The sequence below is a fragment of the Macaca nemestrina genome, chromosome 1 (assembly GCF_043159975.1).
Source record: "Macaca nemestrina isolate mMacNem1 chromosome 1, mMacNem.hap1, whole genome shotgun sequence".
Lineage (NCBI taxonomy): Eukaryota > Metazoa > Chordata > Mammalia > Primates > Cercopithecidae > Macaca > Macaca nemestrina.
The window spans coordinates 186986032-187006840 of NC_092125.1; the positions used below are offsets into that span (position 1 = coordinate 186986032).

Here is a 20809-nt window from a genome sequence, read left to right on the forward strand (position 1 = left end):
AAAAAAAAAAGACCTTACAGACTATCCAATCACCAGTTTTCAAACTGTGCTTCGAGAAATCCCCAAAGTCCAGAGCTGGGGACCTTGGGAGTCTGACCCCCCAACTCAACCAGAGAATCTGTGTTTTATTTATGGGGCTTCTCATAAGCTGTCATCTGAAGAAACAGTTTTCAAGAAAGACTGAAAAAAAACCCTGGTCTAGTCTAATTCTCCCACCTACCATTGTAGGCCTCCCTACAGCACCACTAAGCCATTGGACAACTGTTTAAAATTTTCCCGGGGACTGGAACTCTCTACCTGCTAACTGACCTGCACCATGCTGAGACAGCTCTGAGTAAGTCAGTTCTTCCCCACCCCTAGCCAAAATCTGGCCTCTTCTCACTACCCTCACCTCCTTCTGCCTGTTGTAGATGGAACCTCCCAGGAGAGTCTTCACTTTTCCACCTAACCACCTCTCCTGCTGATAAGCAAAAATAACTCTCAAGTTGCTTTGGCATCTCTTCAGCAGAACTGTCTGTCTGTAGTTATATGACCCAAAACCCCAGCCCCTCACCCTCTGGCTCACCTGCATCTGGACAGACTAGCCAGTGTCACCAGTGTCTGCCTCACAGTTGGAGCCCGGAGTTGAGCCCAAGATGCTCTTGTGGGGTATTCAGAGTGGATTCTGGGTGGCCATCCCTTGAGAGTTGGCATGGCCCACCTGGAAGTCATTTCCCCACATAGCCACTTACTGAAGTCATCTCACTGACTCCACCTTTCCTGGCCTTTGTCTTTATTCCCACCTTGCTATCTTCCCATAATCTGTTGTCAAACATTGCTTTTCCTGCCTGGAACTTTAGTCCTTTGGACCTCCACACATAGCCCCATTCCATCTGGCTGGTTTCAGTCCAGTGCTCCCATCACATCTTGACTTGAATCTTCACTCTATTGCCCAGAACCCATGTCCCTCCCAATAGATATGATATTCACGTGACCTTGGTCCTCTTCTACATCTGCCATGGCAGTAACCATAGATTAGTGATGTCCTCTCAAGATCTTCGTTTACCCAAAAAATATTTGCCATGGTTTGAAACAATCACTACTAGGTCATGCTTGATATGTGGTCCACTGTGACCCCACATCATGTTTGTTACTGCTATTTTTACCACACTAACAATATGGTATGGATCCCCATCTTGCACTCTCATTTCTTCAACCCACATTAATTCTCCCATTTTGACCTTGCCTCTGGTCAAGTAAGAAGTAGCAGGCATGTCTTACATTTTGGCACTAATTTTGCAGGGGAAGAGAGGGAGCAGGGAGGTATTTTGCTGAATCTCACTTGGTGTGTGACCCCCAAAAGACTCTCTGAGATGCCTAAGTTTCTTTCATTTGATCTTTGCAACAATACCTTAAGAGTAATATGATTCCTTTTTTTTTTTTTTGGACAGAGTCTCACTCTTGTTGCCCAGGCTGGAGTGCAGTGGCGCAATCTCGGCTCACTGCAACCTCTGCCTCCTGGTTCAAGGGATTCTCCTGCCTTAGCCTTCCGAGTAGCTGAGACTACAGGTGTGTGCCACCACGCCCAGCTAACTTTTTGTATTTTTAGTAGAGATGGGGTTTTGCCATGTTGGCCAGGCTGGTCTCAAACTCCTGACCTCTGGTGATCCACCTGCCTCGGCCTCCCAAAGTGCTGGGATTACAGGCATGAGCCACCACACCCGGCCAATATTATTCCCTATTTTACAAATGAGGACACTGGGGAAACAGCATCATAGATGTGAAGAGTCAGGACTAAATTAGAATCCCAGTTCTGCCTTTCGTTCACTGTCTGGCCTTAGACGAGTTATTCAGTCTCTCTGAGCCTTTGTGTTCTCATCTGTAAATAACATAATAATGGACCTATCTCAAAATATAAGAAAGGATTAAATGATGTAGCAAACACAGAGTGCTTAGCACTATAATAAAAGTGCAAAACGGTAGCTGGTTAAGTACCTTTTCAAGGTGCACATCTATACAGAGGAGGAGGAATTTCTGTTTCTGGAACATAAATCTTCTCCTAGAACTAGACCTTTCATTTATAGAACATATTTCTTTTGTACTATTTTTCTACACCATGTGTCAATTTTCAGAAAGTCTCTTCCAGGAATTTAGAGAGGCTTGAGCAGTGGTAATCATACCAGACCAGGGCACAGGCATCAGGAATCTGGGAGGTGGGCAGGCGAGCAGGCAGACCCAAAGCCTGGCAGCTAACATCTAGGTCAGAAGCCAGGTAACATCTGGAGTTTTGGGCCAAGGTGCAGGCCTGCCTGATTATTTGTAGATGGCTTATCTGAGACAAAGTTATTCCTGGTTACAGATGTCTATGTATTTAGTTCCTTGGCAACTTATTAAACATAACTGTTTACAGTTTAAAGAGACCAAATCTATCTAACCTTGTCATTTTCCTACCTGGCTGGGCATCAGAAACACCTGATGCACTTGTCAGAGCTGTCCATTCTTGAGCTTCACCATTGAGACATAGATTCTGTTGGCCTGGGGTGGGGCCTGAGAAACTATTAGGTTGGTGCGAAAGTAATTACAGTTTTTGCCATTTATGTCAAAAACGCAATTACTTTCGCACCAACTTAATATTTTTCTTTTCTTTTCTTTAACTCTCTCCAGGTAATTCTGAAACTCAGCCTGATTTGGGAACCCCTGCAATAAGTTTTTACTTTTACTTTGCACCTGAGGAAAAAGGCTCCAGACCAGGTGAAGTGACATCCCCAAGGTCACACAGGGTATCGGTAGCAGCATTCCTTCTATCTCTTTGTTCCAAATTTTCTTTGCACTTCAGTCCAAGGCAACCCAACTGGAAAATATCTGAAAAAGACAAGGATTTTATTATTGTCTGCCTCTGGTAAAGATTTCTTGGATGAGACTAGCTGTTCCCAGCATGCCCTTAGGTAAGACCCCTATGGGGCAAGAGAGGAAAGCCTTCCCAGATGCTTGGAGTTCAGATGTTTTCCTTGTTTGATTTTGAAAGCTGAGAATTTCCCTGGCTCATGACCCCTGGAAACAAATTCTGGATTATCTGTTGCGCTGGACTATCTGTGCCTGGCCCCTGCAGCTACATAGAGAATTGTGTGTTGCCTGCACAGGCTGAAGCTCTCCATCCATCCTGCATGCATTTTGTACTCGCCTGTGGTGAGTGAGCAGAGGGGGATGATATATGGAAATCCAGGCAGGCAGCAGTGGCAGGGGAGGGGGTTGAGGGGTGTGAGGGATTGATGGGAACTCAGCTACAGAGCTCAGTTGGGAGACTCACACCCCATTGGAGCTAGGATTGATTGCTGGAACTTTCTCACCCTTCTCAGTTTGTCTCAGAGCCAGCAACCTGCACTGTGTCCTCTGGGCACCCCTGCGGAGAGGGAATTGCTCTCAAAGTCAGGGAAGCTCCAGTCTGTCAGTGATGGTCTACCTCATGCCCTCTTCCCAGAGGCAGGCAACTCGGCACTCTAGAAGCCGAGTGACCTTCAGACAGCCTTCTGTTTCCCTTTCTTCTCTCTGTACTTGGCCTCCTTCTTATCTGTTTTTCAACTCTCAGCTCACACTAAATGACTTCCTCCATTGGGTGCTATCTGTAGAATGTGTGGAATATGACCTGCCCCAGCAGATTTTGCAAGAGTATCAAAAGAGTGAGTGAGAAGTCTAAGGTGATGTCAAGGTTATGGAGGATGGTCGATGTACTTAATGCTGCCAATTGCTTTAACATGGATCCAGGCACAGATGTCTTATCATTTACTTTCCCAGGAGAGCATTTTTTTGAAAGTGTCTAACCCCCATTCAAACTGACTTGTTCTTTGCCTAACTTATATTTGCTAAGTGCTCAGGCAGTGTCGGGCAGAAGGATAGACCCTGTGACTGGACCTGTTTTTGAGTCTCAGCTCTGCTTGCTTGCTCTTTCTCTCTTTCTTTCTTTCTTTTTTTTTTTCTTTTTCTTTTTCTTTTTTTTCTGAGACGGAGTCTCGTTCTGTCGCCCAAGCTGGAGTGCAGTGGCCGGATCTTAGCTCACTGCAAGCTCCGCCTCCCAGGTTTATGCCATTCTCCTGCCTCAGCCTCCCAAGTAGCTGGGACTACAGGTGCCCGCCACCTCACCCAGCTAGTTTTTTGTATTTTTTAGTAGAGACGGGGTTTCACCGTGTTAGCCAGGATGATCTCTATCTCCTGACCTCGTGATCCACCCGTCTCAGCCTCCCAAAGTGCTGGGATTACAGGCTTGAGCCACCGCGCCCGGCCATCTTTCTTTCTTTTTTAAGATAAAAGTCTTGTTCTGTCACCCTGACTAGAGTGCCTTGGAGCAGTCTTGGCTCACTGCAACCTCCGCCTCCCAGGCTCAAACAATCCTCCTGCCTCAGCCTCCTGAATAGCTGGGACCATGGGCACTCACCACTGCACCTGGCTAATTTTTGTATTTTCTTAGTAGAGATGGGGTTTCGCCATGTTGCCCAGGCTGGTCTCTAACTCCTGAGCTCAAGCAATCTGCCACCTCAGCCTCCCAAAGTGCTAAGATTACAGGCATGAGCCACCTCACGCGGCCCAGCTCTGCCATTTCAAGCTGTACTTCTTGACCAAGTCATTTCACCTTTTGGAGCCAATACTCGCATTCCAAGGTTGTTGCAGGACTCAAGAATGACCAGAGTAGGCCAGGCGCAGTGGCTCACATGTGTAATCCCAGCACTTTGGGAGGCCGAGGCGGTGGATCACCTGAGGTAAGGCGTTCAAGACAAGCCTGGCCAACTATGGCGAAACCCTGTCTCTACAAAAATTAGCTGGGCATGGTGGTGTGTGCCTGTAATCCCAGCTACTCAGGAGGCTGAGGAAGGAGAATCGCTTGAACCTGGGAGGCGGAGGTTGCAGTAAACCGAGATCACGCCATTGTACTTCAGTCTGGGTGACAGAACGAGACTCCATCTCAAAAAAAAAAAATAGTTAGTAAAAGCACTTTGTAAACCACAACATTCCTTACAACTGTCGGTTGCTGCTACAAGGTAATATGGGAGGAGGCAAAATAAATAAAACCCCAATTCTGAGGGCTTACAGTCCAAAAGGGAAGACGCAACCTCCATGGGCTTAACTAAGGAGCACAACTACAAACCACTGAGAACTTTTTGTGTCAAGGGCTCCCCCCTGAGGAGGGTTGGTTCCAGGCAACTGGTGTAATTTAGGAAAACTTCCTGGGAAAGAAGAGCATACCCTTAGTCTACTTAGCCTTAGGCAAAGCAGAGCTCCTACAGCTGCTTCTTGAAAAGGCCCCAAATGCAATTTGATGACATACTGGATTAACAACTGCTGGAAGTCACAAGCTGTACTTGTGTGGAATCCAGACTCTACAGGGTGCAGCATGAGTCTCCACCAAGAAGTGGACTCCACCCACCGAATTGCTGCTTCCCGCTGCAGCAGACACAGCTTTCCCATCTCCTGGACATGAAGCCAAGATGGGACCCAGAGAGAGCTGCAGTGTAGGGTTTGGAACATCATCTAAACATGGCCAATCCCTTCTCCCTACTTAGTGGAACTTTCTCTCCAGCCCCTCCATCCCTCTCTGAAGGGAAGAACAATTTAAAAGCTCTAGAAAGATAAACCTCCCTCTCTCCCAGGGTTGCTGAGAAGAAGAAATGAGAATATGCCTTTCAGGGAGAGGCATATGTAAGGTTCACTTAATGGTTTTTATTGTCATGATTCATCATTGGGCTGATCTCTTTCTCTCTCTCTGTCTCAATTTTCCACATACTTCGAGGAGATCACACTAAGTGATATCCAAGAACCTTTCCCTTTTACAAGCCACCCCCTCCCTGACTTGTTGTTCAATAATATTCCTCTGTAGCCAATAGGACACGTGGGCCCAGTGGAACTTCCTTAGAAGACCGAGGCCTTTGTCACCACCCACAAAGCAAGGGGAAGGTCTACAACTGGCCAACATACAGTGCCTGACATCTAATGGGCCCTCAGTAAACACTTGTGGAATGTAAGAATGAATGAACAAATAGAAGAATGTGATGTGTTTTCACACCACCATAATAATTTAAAGCATAATTTACCACCATTATTTTTTTATTTTTATTTTTTTGAGATGGAGTCTCGCTGTATCACCAAAGCTGGATCTTGGCTCACTGCAACCTCTGCCTCCTGGGTTCAAGTGATTCTCCTGCCTCAGCCTCCTGAGTATCTGGGATTACAGGTGCAAGCCACCATGCCTGGCTAATTTTTGTGTTTTTAGTAGAGGTGGGGTTTCGCTATGTTGGCCAAGCTGGTCTCAAACTCCTGACCTCTTGTGATTCGCCTGCCTTGGCCTCCCAAAGTGCTGGGATTACAGGCATGAGTCACTGCGCCCGGCCATAATTTACTACCATTATTGCTAAAAGATAACACCCAGGCCTCTGGGGACCATAAAAACCCCCATCCCATCCCTGCTGGCAGCTCTGAGGCAGGGAGGCAGGTGTTACTGAACTCACTTGGAGAAGGGATGCTGTGCTGTGGAGAAAGGAGGAGGGTGCATCCAGACTGGGGCAATCTGAGGGCTTTCTGTAGAAAAGTTTTGAACTAAGTAGGGGTTGCTCTATGCAGGCAGCCCCAGAGGCTGAAATGGAGGCACCCCAGCAGCAGAGGAGGGGCTAGGGTTGGACAGAATTTCCTGGGCAGCCTTCATGGTGGGTTCTATGGAAGGCTGAGCCTGGAACACTGGTGAAACCACCCCTCCCCCACAACTATCACCTCCACTCCCGGGGCACCCCAGGCTGGGAACTAACCCAAATGGTTGGAGGGGACAATGCCTACTGGGACCATGTTGAGGGTGAGGTCTGAGGGCTGTGAAATTGTCTTCAGGCACTTATGCACACCAGGCTTCCACCCCAGTCTCCAGAGGTCCCCTTCCCAAGATGGAAGAGATGAGAGCAATGCCTCTACCTTAAGGGGAGAGGGCTGGGAAGGAGGAGTAGCTTGGAGCAGAGAACACTGGAGCCTGAGGTTCTTAGAAGCAAGAGGGCCCTCCCCTTCTCTGGAGGGACTGAAACCCTCTGAAGTCCATGTCACCAGGGGCTGGTAACTTCTGCTTGCACCGCTCCCTCCTGAGAGAACAGCACAGCCATCCAGGCTGCATGGTTGGACAGCTCTGATATGCCAAGCGCCCCTTCATATTGTCCTGGGTGTCTGCCCACTGCTCTCCAGGACCCTGGAGCAAGCTCAGTCCCTCTTCCACACAAACACCTGCTGGGTGTTTGAAGGCAGCACCCCTGAAACAGACTGACCACAGCCTTCTACTGTTTCCAAGGGCTATCACATTTGATTCTCTCAGCTCTTCTGTGGGGCAGATGTTGTTGTTGTTGTCTTTACTTTAGAGAAGGGGAAATAGGCTCAGAGAACAAGTGCCTTGTCCATAGTCACACAGAATTTTAGTGCATATCCTTGTCAACCTTGTCTTACCCTGCCATCTTCCCTTGAACCTTGTCTCCTTCAAGTGAAAGGAAGTCTAACCTCAATTCCTCTGAATGCCATAAGGGTGCCCATGGCATTCTCCTCAGTGGGCCAGGATGGAAAATCCAGGATAGATGAGCCTGCCTCCTGGGCAGGGAGGGGCAGAAGCTGAAATGGAAACTCTTTCTTGGGAGAGAGTGAGGAGAGGGTGGGCCCCATCAGGCTATAGTAGCTGCCAGACATCTGGTAAGGTGAACTGAGGGTGCAGTAGCTCATTGTGTGGGGCAGGGAGGGAGGGGGAACTTTCTTGGCATAGGAAGGGCTGTGGAGTCCCCAGGAAGTGGCCACTCTGTATCAGTGGAGTCACTGGATACAGGCCTCCAGTGGGAAGGCACAGGAAGCTGGTTCTGATACGGTACTTGGAGTGGTACTTGGTGTGGCTAGAAGATGCTTTCATGGTACAGGTGTAGAAACTGAGGCCCAGAGAGGGGCAAGGGCTTTCCCAAAGGCACACAGCAGGCAGACACCACCCTGCTGCCACTCAGAGTTCCCACTGCAAGGGGGGCCTGTGCCCAGGCTGAGTAGTGGAAAAGGTCACGTCCTATCGTAGGTCCTCACTGGCTCACGCCAAGCTTCAGAGATGAGCCTTGTTTAAACTCTTCTGGAGCCATTTATCATACTCAGGGCACAGTGGCAGGGAACAGAGCCTGTCTTGTGTAGGTATCCAGTGCTGTAGGGTTGCAGTGTGCCATCAGAGAGGGCAAAACCATCCCAAGGCCACACAGCGAAATTATGGTAAAGCCAGGACACTGTTCTCCAAGGTCTGGGTCTTTTCAGCCCCAGCAGAGCCTCCTAGAAGAACTAGTCTCTCTAACCAGGACTGAGAAGGGCAGGAAGAGGGTACAGGTAGTTGAGAGATCTGGGCTTTCTGGCTTCCCCCAAACCTTCCACCTGCCTCCCATCCCACAGACACCCAGGGACTCTGAGGATAAGCTGGGAACTTCTGATATTCCTTCAAAATGGATCATTTCTATTTCCCACAGTGTAAGGTTCTGTGCTGTTCACTCTTCACCAGAAAAACTCCTCCCTATCCTATAAAACCCAGCTCAGAAGTCCAGAAAATGACCCTGCACAAAGCCACAGAGGAAGTCACATCAAATTCCGAAGAATCTTCCAGACCATGATCTCTGACCACAACGCAATATAATTAGAACTCAACAAGAAAAACATAAACCTCCCATAGGCTAAGAAACTGAAAAACACACTTCGAAATCATTCAAGAGTTAAAGAGGAAATTACATTGAAATTTATGAACTATTTAGAACTGAATGATAAGGAAAACACAAGCAGTTTCCAAATCATTTCCCCTGTGAAGTCGGCCCTGACCCCACATGGTTCCTCAGATGGCTCTCCACCCTCCACCCATTTCTACACCCTAGGAGGCTGACATCTACAGGCTGCAGCAACAGGTTCCCTTGTTCTTAGCTTCTGGGAGGATTCAGCTAGTGGGGGAAACCTGGCCAGAGATCAGAGGGAGGGAGAGAGGGAGGAGAGTGAGGTCTCTTACTTGCCCCCCGTCCTTCCCTATATGATTGCTGTGGGCTGGGTACACCCCTCCACCTTAGGCCACAGCTGCCCCTCCTCAGAGCTCCCACTTTCACCACTCCTTTCCTACACTCCTGCAGCCTAGGGTTGACAGCCTCTGCTCTTGTGAGTCCTTTGGTGATACACTGTCTGTGTGGTTTCCCTACACCTTGACCCTACCTGTAAATAATGTCTTTGTTAAACATACCCGTTCTGGGTGTTCTATGTACTTCCTGCAAATACCCCTACTCGTACAAAGTCCATTAGTCCACAACCACATTCTCACCTCTGGGTGACTGAGCTCTGACCTTGTGTATCTCTCTGTGTTGTCCCCTCTACTGACCTGTCAGCACCTGAGGTCAGCAACCAGGTCAGCTTCATCACCCAATCCCCTGATCTGATATGAGTGGAGAGTTATACTTAATAAAAGATACTGATTAGGATATCAAATAAAGAAGCATATTTTAATTTGCTCCATAAGCAAGTGTTTGTTTATAGGGGATTCAGGGCAGAGAGTTAAGAGTCAGACATAAAAATACAGAGAACTTTAGACTGGGGCAAAAATTGGTGCTCAACAAAAGAACATATCCACAGTTCTATGAGCTGGGATTCATTTTTTATTTTTATTTTAGGTTCAAGGGTACATGTGTAGGTTTGTTATATAAGTAAACTCTGTATCATGGGGATTTGGTGTACAGATAATTTCATCACCCAGGTAAGCAGCATAGTACCTGATGGGTATTTTTGTCTCATCCTCCCTCCTCCCGCCCTCCCCCCAAGCAGGCCCCAGTGTCTGCGGTTCCCCTCCTAGTATCCCACGTAGTCTCATTGTTTAGCTCCTACTTATAAGTGAGAATATGCAGTATTTGGTTTTCTATTCCTGTGTTAGTCTGCTTAGGATAATGGCCTCCAGCTCCAGCCCATGTTGTTGCAAAGGATATGATCTGGGTTAAGGATCTAGCGTGTTCTCATGTCATCCAGCAAACAGAAGGTCCAGACACAAGGAGTGTCCAGTGTGCCATAGTAAATGCCCACCTCTGGCCTCTAGCTCTCCCCTACCCCTCCAGAGTGGCTTTTACAGCTAAGCTCTCTGCTTTGGTCTTCCTACCCTAGAAGGCCTCCAATCTTCCCTCCCATCCCAGACAGAGCAGCCAACTGGTCCCTGGGCCTGGGGGCCACAGTGTGCACTGAATGCTGGTGAGATATCTCTCTGTCTTCGAAGGAACCCAGGTGATAGGGAGAGCAGATCGGATCTTGAGTGGTTTGGATTTGGTCGGAAGGAAGGAGGGAGAGAAGGTATTCTAAAATGGAACAGCTGGGATACAGGTCTGGAGGTAAGAAATGGGGTGACTCTGGGTGAGGAGCAAGGAGAATCAGCCCAGCCTGAGCCAGGCCCCCTCCCTGGTGAGGAGATGAAGTTTGTGATTTGAGGCTCTTCTGGGCCTGTCCCTCAGGGGTGAAGGACTCAGCTCATGATTCCCAAGGCGTTCATTCATTCCTTCACTCAATCATTCATTCATTCATCCATCAAGTGGGTTTTGAGTTCCTGCTATGTGCCAGGAGCTGAGGATATGGGAGTGGATAGGACAGTCCTGATCCCTTATCGGGTCCCGGGACAAGTGTGACGCAGACGATTCTAGGAGGGCAAAGAAACCACCCTTATCTAGCAGCTCTTGTTTCTGCTCCAGAAGAAGCCGAGTTTTTCCCCATTTTACCGTCTGGGAACCTGAGGCTGCCTCCTTGGTGGAGGTCCAAGGAAGCACTGAGGGGGCGGGGAGCTCAGTCCTTTGTCCAGGGGGAAGCTGGGAGCCCGATATGGACTTTCCGGGAGGGTGGGGGCGAGTGCGTCTGTGTAGTGGGGTGGAGGGGAGTCCCCTTTCTCCGCCCCTCCCCGCCCCGTGGCCGCGGCGTGGCGGGCCCGGGGCGGAGCTGGCGTCACCCGGGCAGGAGGGCGGCCGCAGCCGGCAGGACAGGCAGACGGACAGGCTGACAGGCGAGAGAACAGGCACTGCGGGACCGGCAAGGGAAGGGCGACCCTGTGGCTGGGAATGTGACCCCGCGGCCAGAGGAGGACCCGTGAGTGTGCGCCGTGCCCCTGCGGCCTCGCCGCGCACCCCGCCCGCCTGGCTTCCACTTTCATTTCTTCGGCTGTCTCGGCGTGGCACGGTCTGGAGGAGAGTCCCGCCCGAAGGCAGACTGGCCGCTGTCTTGGGGCTGGGGTCCAAGGCTCAGAGCTTCGAAAGTTGGGGTGGGGTTGGAGGGGGCGGTACGGGGCAGAGGGGAGGGGTTGGGGGGCGTGTTTTCGGGGAGCGGAAATGTCAGGCGGGCTCCTCTGGGTCCTACGACCTGCCTGGCCCTGGGAGCTGGTTTGGGGGGCAGGGAAGCCGGGGGTGGGCGTGGGTGGCTGCGCGCCCCAAGGAGAGCGTGGAGTCTTCGCCTCTACTTTTTCTCTTCGACTTCTGTCCTGAAGAGCGTCCCAGGCTGGATTCTGGGTTCAAACTGGGGCCATCCTCTGGCCCAGGCCCAAGGAGTGGTAGATGTAGCCTAGCAGGGAGCTAAATATCAGAAACAGGGAGGGTCACCCTGCTGTCTTCATCTGAGAAGCCCACATCCCCACCCAGGGAATGAGCAAGCCACTGCCACTCCAGGAGTGAAAGGATAGCCAGCACTGGGAAATGGGGGCTAGGAGGGGGAACAGCAATGGTTCAGGGAGGGACAGAGGTTTTGTGACAGAAACTCAGTGAGGGCATGGGGGTGGAGAGTGAAGGGAGTTAACCCTGTGGCTAGAAGAGTACCTGCCTTGCACCCATCCCCTGAGCTTACGTTTTCCTGGAAAGAGACCCAGGCCTTGAAGTTCCACAGGAGTAAGGTGGAACTCTAGCTCACTGGTCAGGACATCCCAGTTGCTGTGCGGAGTCAGTGTGTTGGGGACAGGAAGCAGGTTGGGCTGTTTGGTGGAGAAGATGCTTCCACTGTCCCTCCACTCCCCTCCTCTTCTCTGTCTGCACCAGACCATTGATAAGCCAGTGTAGGAAAATGGTGTTTTACCCTTGGTCATGAGCTGAGCCCCACCTCCTCTCAGTTCCCAATTCTGCTTGTAACTTGCTGTGTGAACACAGGCTCCTCAAGTCCTATTTTTAGGCCTCAGTTTCCTCATCTTGGCCTCAGTTTTCCCATGTGTACAAGTGAGCTGGGCCAGTTGATCTATCAGGGCTATTTTAACTCTAAGATTCTAGTCTAAGCTTTCCTTCAAGTCTGAACACTGACTTTGTGCCAGGCCTTTTCCTAAGCTGGGGCTGGGTTGGGGATGGAATGGAGACTGCAATGACCAAAAGCAGCCTCTACCCAAGGAGAAGGAGATCTGAGTTCAGGAGAGGAGGCTGTGGGAGGAGGTAGCAGCCAATCTGAGGATGTATGGTCAGGCAGGTGGAGGTATAAGAAAACATGCAGAGGCAAGAGAGTGGGGGCGTGTTCGGGAATCAGGAAGAAGCCCAGGGTGGTTGGTGTGGGGAGGTGGGAAGTGGGGCAGGAAAGGTAGGACAAGGTGCTGAATGCCAAGGTGGGGGCCTATTTCTAACTGTCATAAAGGGGGTCATGCAATGTGGGGAGCCCAGGAGCCCCGCCTAATTGCAGTGTGAGGGATTTGGGAAGCACTTGCCCCAAGCAGAGTTTAAAATGGAGATGGTAAGTGAAGCGCAGAAATCTCCTCTTTGCTCAGGAAACTGGGGTCCCACCCTGGGGACTTCTTTGGGTGAGAAGTTGAAGAGTCAGGATGGATGAGATGACCTTTCACATCTGTGAGTTTTTTTCAAGAGAACAAGTTCCTGCTGAATGGCCTGTTTCTACCCTCCAAGCTGCTCTCATTTTACCAGACTGCCCCCATCCTGGCCTGCCTTTGTGGGTTCAAGGAAGGACCTTTGTCTCAAACATCTCCCCTGCTAGTTTGACTTCTTGCCAGAATACCCCTCCCGCAATATGTGCCTTCCCTTTGCTTTTACCCAATTGTCACCTGGTTCCCACCCTCCCTTCCCCAATCCTGTCCCAGGGTTACCAGAGATGTGAGAAAGGACAGTGCTCTAGCATCAGTCAGAGGTCAAGCCCAGGCTTTGGCCATAAGCAAGCCTCAGAGTAGGGCTAAGGGCTAGAGTCAGGGCTCACACTTGCCAGAGCCTAGGTCAGAGGTCAGCCTGGAAAAAGAAGGCAATTCTTAGCTTATACTCAGCCTTAGTGCTCAGTCTAGGGGCAGGGTCAGTGCTTAGTTTGTGGCTAAATTCTAGTTTTGGTAGGTACATGGGTCTGCATTTCCCAGTAGCTCACACACTCACAGGTGAGATGAGATGACTCAGGTCTTAGAAACCTAGCTATAGCAGAGTGACCCAGGACCTGGATGGGCCAAATCCATGGTGATACAGGGGTCACCCAGTAAGCCAATGGTAGAGCTGCGACTAGAACCCAGGAATCCTGCCTCTGAGCCTAGGGCCCTGATCACTGTCTCCCGAAGTCTGCTCTGAATCTGGGATCCTTAAATTCTAGGAGGCAAAGCAAATTTGCCTGAGGTCTACATGGGCCCTCCTGGATAAATCTGATTATACTCTTCTACCTCCCAGTGCCAGGCACATAGTAGTTGCTCTAGGAATGTCTACTGAGTGTCAGGTGCAAGGGGAGGGGCCAGTGGCTTGTTCAGAATTGGGGCCGGAGGAGGCTGGCTTCGGGGGAAGGATCTCCAGCTGTTGTCAGAGGAAGCGATGCCCTCATTGATCTGCCGCCCTCCCCCTCCTCCAGTGCTTGCAGCCACACTCAGAAGCCGCCCCGCTGGCAGCCGGAGGGCCCTTTCCTCTTTCAGGGTGAAAAAAAAGGAAAGGACATTTTTGGTAGAAAAGTTCCCTGCTGCTCCCTGGGAATCCCCGGTGGCTGGATAGACTACGGGATATCCCAGAGGAAGCCGAAAGCCATCCCCCACCCCCTCCACCCTGCCCCCAGCACAATGCTGTGAGGCTTTCCCACGCTGCACCAGCTGGCCAAGGGGGCTCCTAGAGGTCATCTCGTCCAAGCCCCTGTCTGCTGGTGGGCCTGCAGGGAGCCTCTGCTACCTCTGTCATGACTAACAGCAAGTCCGAGGGGCACCTGTTTAGAGCCCAGGCCCAGCTCTGCAATGAAAGCAGAAAAGAGACAAACAAGATGGGAGGGCTGTGGGGCTTAGCAAGGGGGACTAATGTAGCCTGGAAAGAGGGTGGGGCACTGGACCTAGGGGTTGAGGATTTAGATTCCCAGGCAGGGGATGCAGAGGTTGAGCAAAGTCTGAGAGGTGACAGGGAAATGATGAATTGGGAAGTCAGACTCCAGATGATAAGGCCCTGACCGCCAGCTCCCCCATGCCCTTGTCCCTGGCAGGGTATCCTCAGGTCTGAGCCCCTGGACAGCAGTCCCAGGCCCAGCTGGCCATGGCCCTGTGCCTGAAGCAGGTGTTCGCCAAGGACAAGACGTTCCGGCCACGGAAGCGCTTTGAGCCGGGCACACAGCGCTTTGAGCTGTACAAGAAGGCACAGGCCTCTCTCAAGTCGGGCCTGGACCTGCGCAGTGTGGTGAGGCTGCCACCCGGGGAGAACATCGACGACTGGATCGCTGTGCATGTGGTGGACTTCTTCAACCGCATCAACCTCATCTACGGTACCATGGCTGAGCGCTGCAGTGAGACCAGCTGCCCGGTCATGGCCGGTGGGCCCCGCTACGAGTACCGCTGGCAAGATGAGCGCCAGTACCGGCGGCCGGCCAAGCTCTCTGCGCCGCGCTATATGGCATTGCTCATGGACTGGATCGAAGGCCTCATCAACGACGAAGAGGTCTTTCCCACGCGTGTTGGTGAGCGTCACCTGGTGGGGAGGGAGCCACTGGGAGCCTATTCCACAGATGAGGATTTGGTTTGATATAGACACTCTGTGCAGGGTTGGGGGATGATTTTCATCCCCATTTTGTGGAAGAGGAAAGCGAGGTTGAAACAGGTTAAAAGTGTCTTGCTCAAGGTCAAGCATTTGACTAGGACTTCCTGACTCCCAATTTGGAGCCTTTCTTTTCCTTTCCTTCCTTCCTTTCTTCTTTTCTTCTCTTCTTTTCTGAAATGGAGTTTCACTCTTTCGCCCAGTGGTGTGATCTCAGCTTACTGCAACCTCTGCCCCCGCCTCCCCCTCAACCGGGGTTCAAGCAATTCTGCTGCCTCAGCCTTCTGAGTAGCTGAGATTACAGGCACCCACCACCACGCCTGGATAATTTTTGTATTTTTAGTAGAAACAGGATTTCACCATGTTGGCCAGGCTGATCTCGAACTCCGGATCCACCCACTTCAGAGGGCTTTTCTTTTCTAAAGCATAAGTGGTCCCACCAAAGACCACTCTGGCAAGACCACAGATGCTATGATTCTCAGAACCTTCCAGAACAGGTGCCCCGAGGTCATAGCTGATCTGACCTCCAGCCTCCCGGGGTTCCCTCTGACTCCTGGCCTCAGGAAAAGGAGGGAGTTGGTGGTTGGGTGGACCCTGATGGTATCATCACCTCAGATTGGGGCTCTGAGGACAGAATTTTCCCTTGCCAGGCACAGGCTGTGGGGCCTTTTCTTATCTCAGCTGGGCAGCCTGGGTGGGTGACGGTAGGGAGGGGAGATGAGTGATGTCACCCAGGCACTGCTTACCCACCCAAAGGCAGCAGGAGGGGGGTGTTGGTCCAGGAGCTGAGCAGGCATGACACTGTGTTCATCACACCGGCCCCACCTGTAGCCTGGCCCAGCCCCAACCTGGAGCTCATCTCCACAGAGGCTGTGTGGCTCAGCGGTGGGTGGGGCAGGGTGGTCAAGCCCTGAGGGGAGAAGTCTGAATGCTGAAGGAAGCTGGGCTCTGAGTCACAATTCAGTGCCCACGGCTCCTCCCCAGCCAGTGACCTGCCATTTCCTGCGCTGTCATGCCTGACAGTGAGCACCTTCATTTTACATAGGAGGAAACTGAGGCTGAGGGAAAGTGCACTGAACTGGGAGGAATTCCAAACTGGGGCTCAGGTCTGTGGGAGCTCAGGACCCCAAGTCTAGATGGGCAGGATATGTCTGAGTGATCTGGGCTGGGCTGGAGGGTCTCAGAGGGAGGAAAGGCTCGACCCCACCTGGGAACGGTGAGGAAGAGGAGGGGGTCTATGGAGCCGGGGGGACCTGAATGTAGGTAGACTCATATTCCCTGCTGGCCATACCTCCCTGGGCCTGTGGGACTCCAGGTATAGATGCCTAAAACCCTGGGTGACTGCCACACAGAGAAGAGGGCATAAGCCACCAAGATCTCTGCCTTGAGCAGGGGGGGGACTATGCAGAAACGGGGCCTTTCTTATGGGTCCCATATCTGTGAGGGTCGCTGCAGTGCAGTGCAAAGAGTGTTTGAATCCTGTCTCCATTCTGCACTGATTAATAGTTATGTGGCCTTGGGCTAGCAGCTTCACCTCTATAAGCACTTCGGTTTTATCATATCTAAAATGACAATCAGACACATAAGGCTAATTGTTCTAAGGATTAGAGCTAATGGTGTGAAGGACCCAGCACAGGACCTGGCTCATGAATGGAAGGTTCTCCGTGTTGTTGAATATTTGAAGGAATGAAGGCTGTCTGAACTAATTCTTGCAGAATTCATCATTTCCAGGATTGGGGGTCTGAGGACTTCTGTGTGAATGTTGAAAAGAGGAGGGACACGGGGCGGGGCTAGAGAGGGAGGTCAGGATGAGATCATGAAAGGCCTTGAGCAGCATCCTGCTGGGAAGTTAAGACTTAATCCTGAAGACCCAGAGATTTTTTTTAAATGGATCCAGTTGTTGAACTCTCCTTGGAGTTGTATACCAAAGTGTGATGTGAGCATCTCTGCAATTGCACATATTTCTGGGGAGAGTTTAGGTCGTAACTTTTATCATAGTCTAAGAAGGGTTGGTCACTGACCCCCACAAGTTTGCAAAGCCCTGCTTTAGGTGATGGGAAAATGTGGGAGATGATGTATATTCCAGCAGGGGAGAGCCACAGTCAGATTTGTGCTTCATTAAAAAGAAAAGTATGGCCAGGCACCGTGGTTCTTGCCTGTAATCCCAGCATTTAGGAGGCCGAGGCAGGTGGATCACTTGAGGTCAGGAGCTCCCGACCAGCCTGACCAACATGGAGAAATCCTGTCTCCACTAAAAATGGAAAATTAGCTGGGCATGATGGCACATGCCTGTAATCCCAGCTACTTGGGAGGCTGAGGCAAAATAATAGCTTGAAACCGGAAGGTAGAGGTTGTAGTGAGCTGAGATCGCGCCATTGCACTTCAGCCTGAGCAAGAGGGAAACTCCATCAGAAAGAAAGAGAGAAAGAAAGGAAGGAAGGAAAGAAGGAAGGGAGGGAGGGAGGGAGGGAGGGAGGGGGAAGGAAGAGAAGAAGGGAAGAAGGGAAAGAAAAAGAGAGAGAAAGAAAAGAAAGGAAAAGAAAAAAATTGTGGGAGAAAGTCAAACCACTCTCTATTTCCCAAAGGGAAGTGTACTAAGAAGTATGCTGGGGAAAAAGCCATCCTGGTTGCCTGTGTGTGGGAGGGAAAAGTTGAACAGAGCATTGGCACCAGGATACTGATCCCCTTCTTCTGCCCTCCCCTGCCCTCTAGGAGTTCCCTTCCCTAAGAACTTCCAGCAGGTCTGCACCAAGATCCTGACCCGCCTCTTCCGAGTCTTTGTCCATGTCTACATCCACCACTTCGATAGCATCCTCAGCATGGGGGCAGAGGCGCACGTCAACACCTGCTACAAGCACTTCTACTACTTCATCCGCGAGTTCAGTCTGGTGGACCAGCGGGAGCTGGAGCCACTGGTGAGGCCAAGCCCTACCACCCTCCCCTACCAAGGCTAGCCTCTGAGTTTTCATGTCCAAAAGCTGCCTGCTTTAAGTAATTCCAATGCCCAAATAGATAAATTAGGGAAGGCAATTCATTTAACTGTGAATTATCTACTTCAATAGAGAATTCTTTCAAGTGTTGGTTTACAAACCCAGATCTGCAGCCTAAGAGTTGGGGTTGCTGGGGGAACGGGCCAGGCTCAGACAGAAGAGCAGCTAGGCCCTATGGTTTGGGAAGGGATTGCCTAGTAGGCTGAGCGCTGACTGACCCTTCCCTACCTTGTGTCTCTACAGAGGGAGATGACAGAGCGGATCTGCCACTGAGCCCAGGTCTGGACTTTTTTGGCCATCAGATGGACAATCTGAACACAGGATGGCTGGCAGAGGGGACCCCCAGGAGCCTGAAGGAATCTGAAGGCACTGGAACCACTCCACACACCCAAAGCCTCTGGACTTCTGGTTCTCAGGAGTCTGCCTACCTGTCGCCCTGACCGCTTATGGATGGAGAAGGGGAGAGCATCTAGGCGGGCAAACAGAAGGGAAGTGGAGTTAAACCTCTGGCATGAAGTGTGGGAGTAGGGTAGGCTAGGGGGTTTCTTCTATGACACTTGACCCTTCCATGCTGGTTCCCAAGCCTATTGGAGGAATGTGGGTGTGGCCAAGGTGATGGCAAGAAAGGTGCAAGAGAGTGAGCAGTCTGCCTGTGAGTGAGCACAGATGCCGGGGTGTGTGCGTGTGTGATTTTCACTGTGGGATGTGTCTGTGAGAGCTAGCTGCCTTACCCCTCCTTGGCACATAATAGGCCTTCCATAAACGTTGGATGGATGGATAAATAGATTGGGACCATCAGACCATGGGACCATCAGACCACGGCCACTGTAGGAGTGATGACAGCTCAGCGTCCCCACTCAGTATATCTGACCATGTGACTAAGTGCCCAAAATGTGGTTGTAGATGTTGCTCTACATTCAAACCTTCCAGGCTACATTCTTCCATCAGCATGAGTCCTGGAGAGCTGGGGGAAGGTAGGAAGAGGAGCCTTGCCTTGAGTTCCTAAACCCTGACCCACCACAGCCACAGGCTCTGATTCTCTTACCCACAGATGCCCATAAGCTGACATTATACTCATCCCTCTGCCTCCAAGAAGGCCTGTATTATAGGTAGCCTGGGGGTTGGAGATGATCCCTCAAGTACACAAAGGTCCCCTGGCCCTTCATCTGGGAATCATATACTCCAGTCTAGCTCCCAGAATCTACAGACCTGGCTCCTTGGATCTGAAGCCCAGCACAGAATAATCCCCCAGTCCAAGGAGCTTGTGGAACTTCAGCTGGGAACTTTGGAGTCTTCTCTCCCATCCCAGGACATCGAGGATATAGTTGGTGAATGGACTCTTCCAGGTATGGAGATCCTCCATCCTAAAACTACCTGCCTCCTTCCCAGCCATCCCTCAGGCATCCCAGACAGTTGGATCTCAGAGCACAGCTATCCACAGGGAGACTGGGATGTTCATTCAGCACTCCATTACTCAGTACCTCCATACCCAGCACTATGCTCAGACCCACAGGTGGGGAAACTGAGGCAGGAACCGGGTTCTGCCCTCCCAGAGCCTCCACTCTGGGAGGCCAGAATGAAAGCCAGAAGGGACCTGAGGATCATCCAGTCTCATGTCTCAATGTACATACGAGGAAACTGAAGCCAGGAGAAGAAGAGGGAGAAACTGTCCAAGGCCTCACAGGGAGGCGTTCACAGAGCTGGAGAAACCAGGGATCCTGACCCATCTATTGCTACACAGAGGTGCACATGGAAAGAGGGTTTAACAGACCTTCTCTAGGACATAACTGTTTCTGCTTTGAGCAATAATTTCTAACCTGATGCCAACATGCCCCACTGCCCTTGGGTTGGCTGGGGTTGTTTCCTGAGCCAAACATCCAATATCATGCCCCACTAAATGGCCTAGAAGCTGCCTGCACTTTGGGGAAACAGATGGAGCTCTTGGGGCCAGCCAGCTGGGCCTGGGACTTCTGCCTCTGCCGCCTCCCGAGTGGCCCAGCAGCTTTGCCGGAGCTGTGGAGCGAGGGTAGTAGGAGCTTTCCGCAGAGTGCTATGACTTGCATGATGGATTCTAGGCTGCGGCAAGGGCTGATTTCTGGGTTGGGGGGAGGGTGGGAAAATGTATTTTTATGAAACAGAGGGAAGACTTTATTGTTATTTTTGGTAAAATAAAAGGCAAACTAAAGCAGCCACTGGTGGGAAGCGGTGATCTGGGTGCCACATGGCTCTTGGCAGACCATGGAAGGAACTGAGCCAGAATGAGGCTGGGAAGGCTTTTTGTCCTGAGATACTGGACCATGTGGAGGGCTGGCTGGTGTGGTCATGTCTGGCCCAGCTCTCTAGGGTGGGGACACCAAGATTCTCCTGGGGCTCTGGGAATTCTAAACCAGGCTAGACTGGGACACTTGGGGTGGAGAAGGCTGGCCCTTGCGTTCCAGGAACTCAGTCTGATAGGAATCGTTCCTTGTTTCATCTCACGTTGCCTGGCATTGGCTCTTCTCACTCCACTCCCTTAATCTGGGTGGTTTTTTTGAGGTAGTGGATAAAAGGACAGAGTGGAAATATAATCCCAACACTAATTACAGGACAGGAGGCCATCCTGAAGAGGAAGATACTTGTTGCTGGCTGGAGCTACAGTGGGGGTGGCAGGACATGGGCCTGACTCCTGAGCTTACTCCCCAGAAGATACCTGCATCTACTTCCTCAGGTCTTGCTGTCATTCCACTGCCTCTAACCCACAAGCTGCCTGGACAGGAATTAAAAAGCAGCTTGGTTCTTAAGCATCAACAAAGGCCCACCTAGAGCTCTTGCCTCTTCCTGCAAAGGAGCCAGCCTGGCTTTGTGCAGAGGCTCTCCTCCTGGGAGGCA

The 20809-nt window shown here is 51.1% G+C and overlaps 1 protein-coding gene across 5 annotated transcripts; it reads left to right on the forward strand.

The window, feature by feature from the left end:
- Window positions 1-54: 54 nt before the first annotated feature.
- On the forward strand, window positions 55-20271 carry LOC105494971 (MOB kinase activator 3C). Of its 5 annotated transcripts, XM_071093642.1 has the most exons (6): window positions 55-334; window positions 2644-2730; window positions 2816-3165; window positions 14407-14874; window positions 17664-17866; window positions 18185-20271. In XM_071093642.1, exons 4-6 carry the CDS (start codon window positions 14457-14459, stop codon window positions 18212-18214), a joined length of 651 nt encoding a protein of 216 aa, XP_070949743.1. In that variant the 5' UTR covers window positions 55-334; window positions 2644-2730; window positions 2816-3165; window positions 14407-14456; the 3' UTR covers window positions 18215-20271. The 5 variants fall into 5 exon arrangements, with proteins under 5 accessions (XP_070949743.1, XP_070949732.1, XP_070949739.1 ...); XM_071093631.1 differs by having other exon boundaries at window positions 2644-3165; XM_071093638.1 differs by lacking the exon at window positions 55-334 and adding an exon at window positions 1447-1548 and having other exon boundaries at window positions 2644-3165.
- The last annotated feature ends 538 nt before the right edge of the window (window positions 20272-20809 follow it).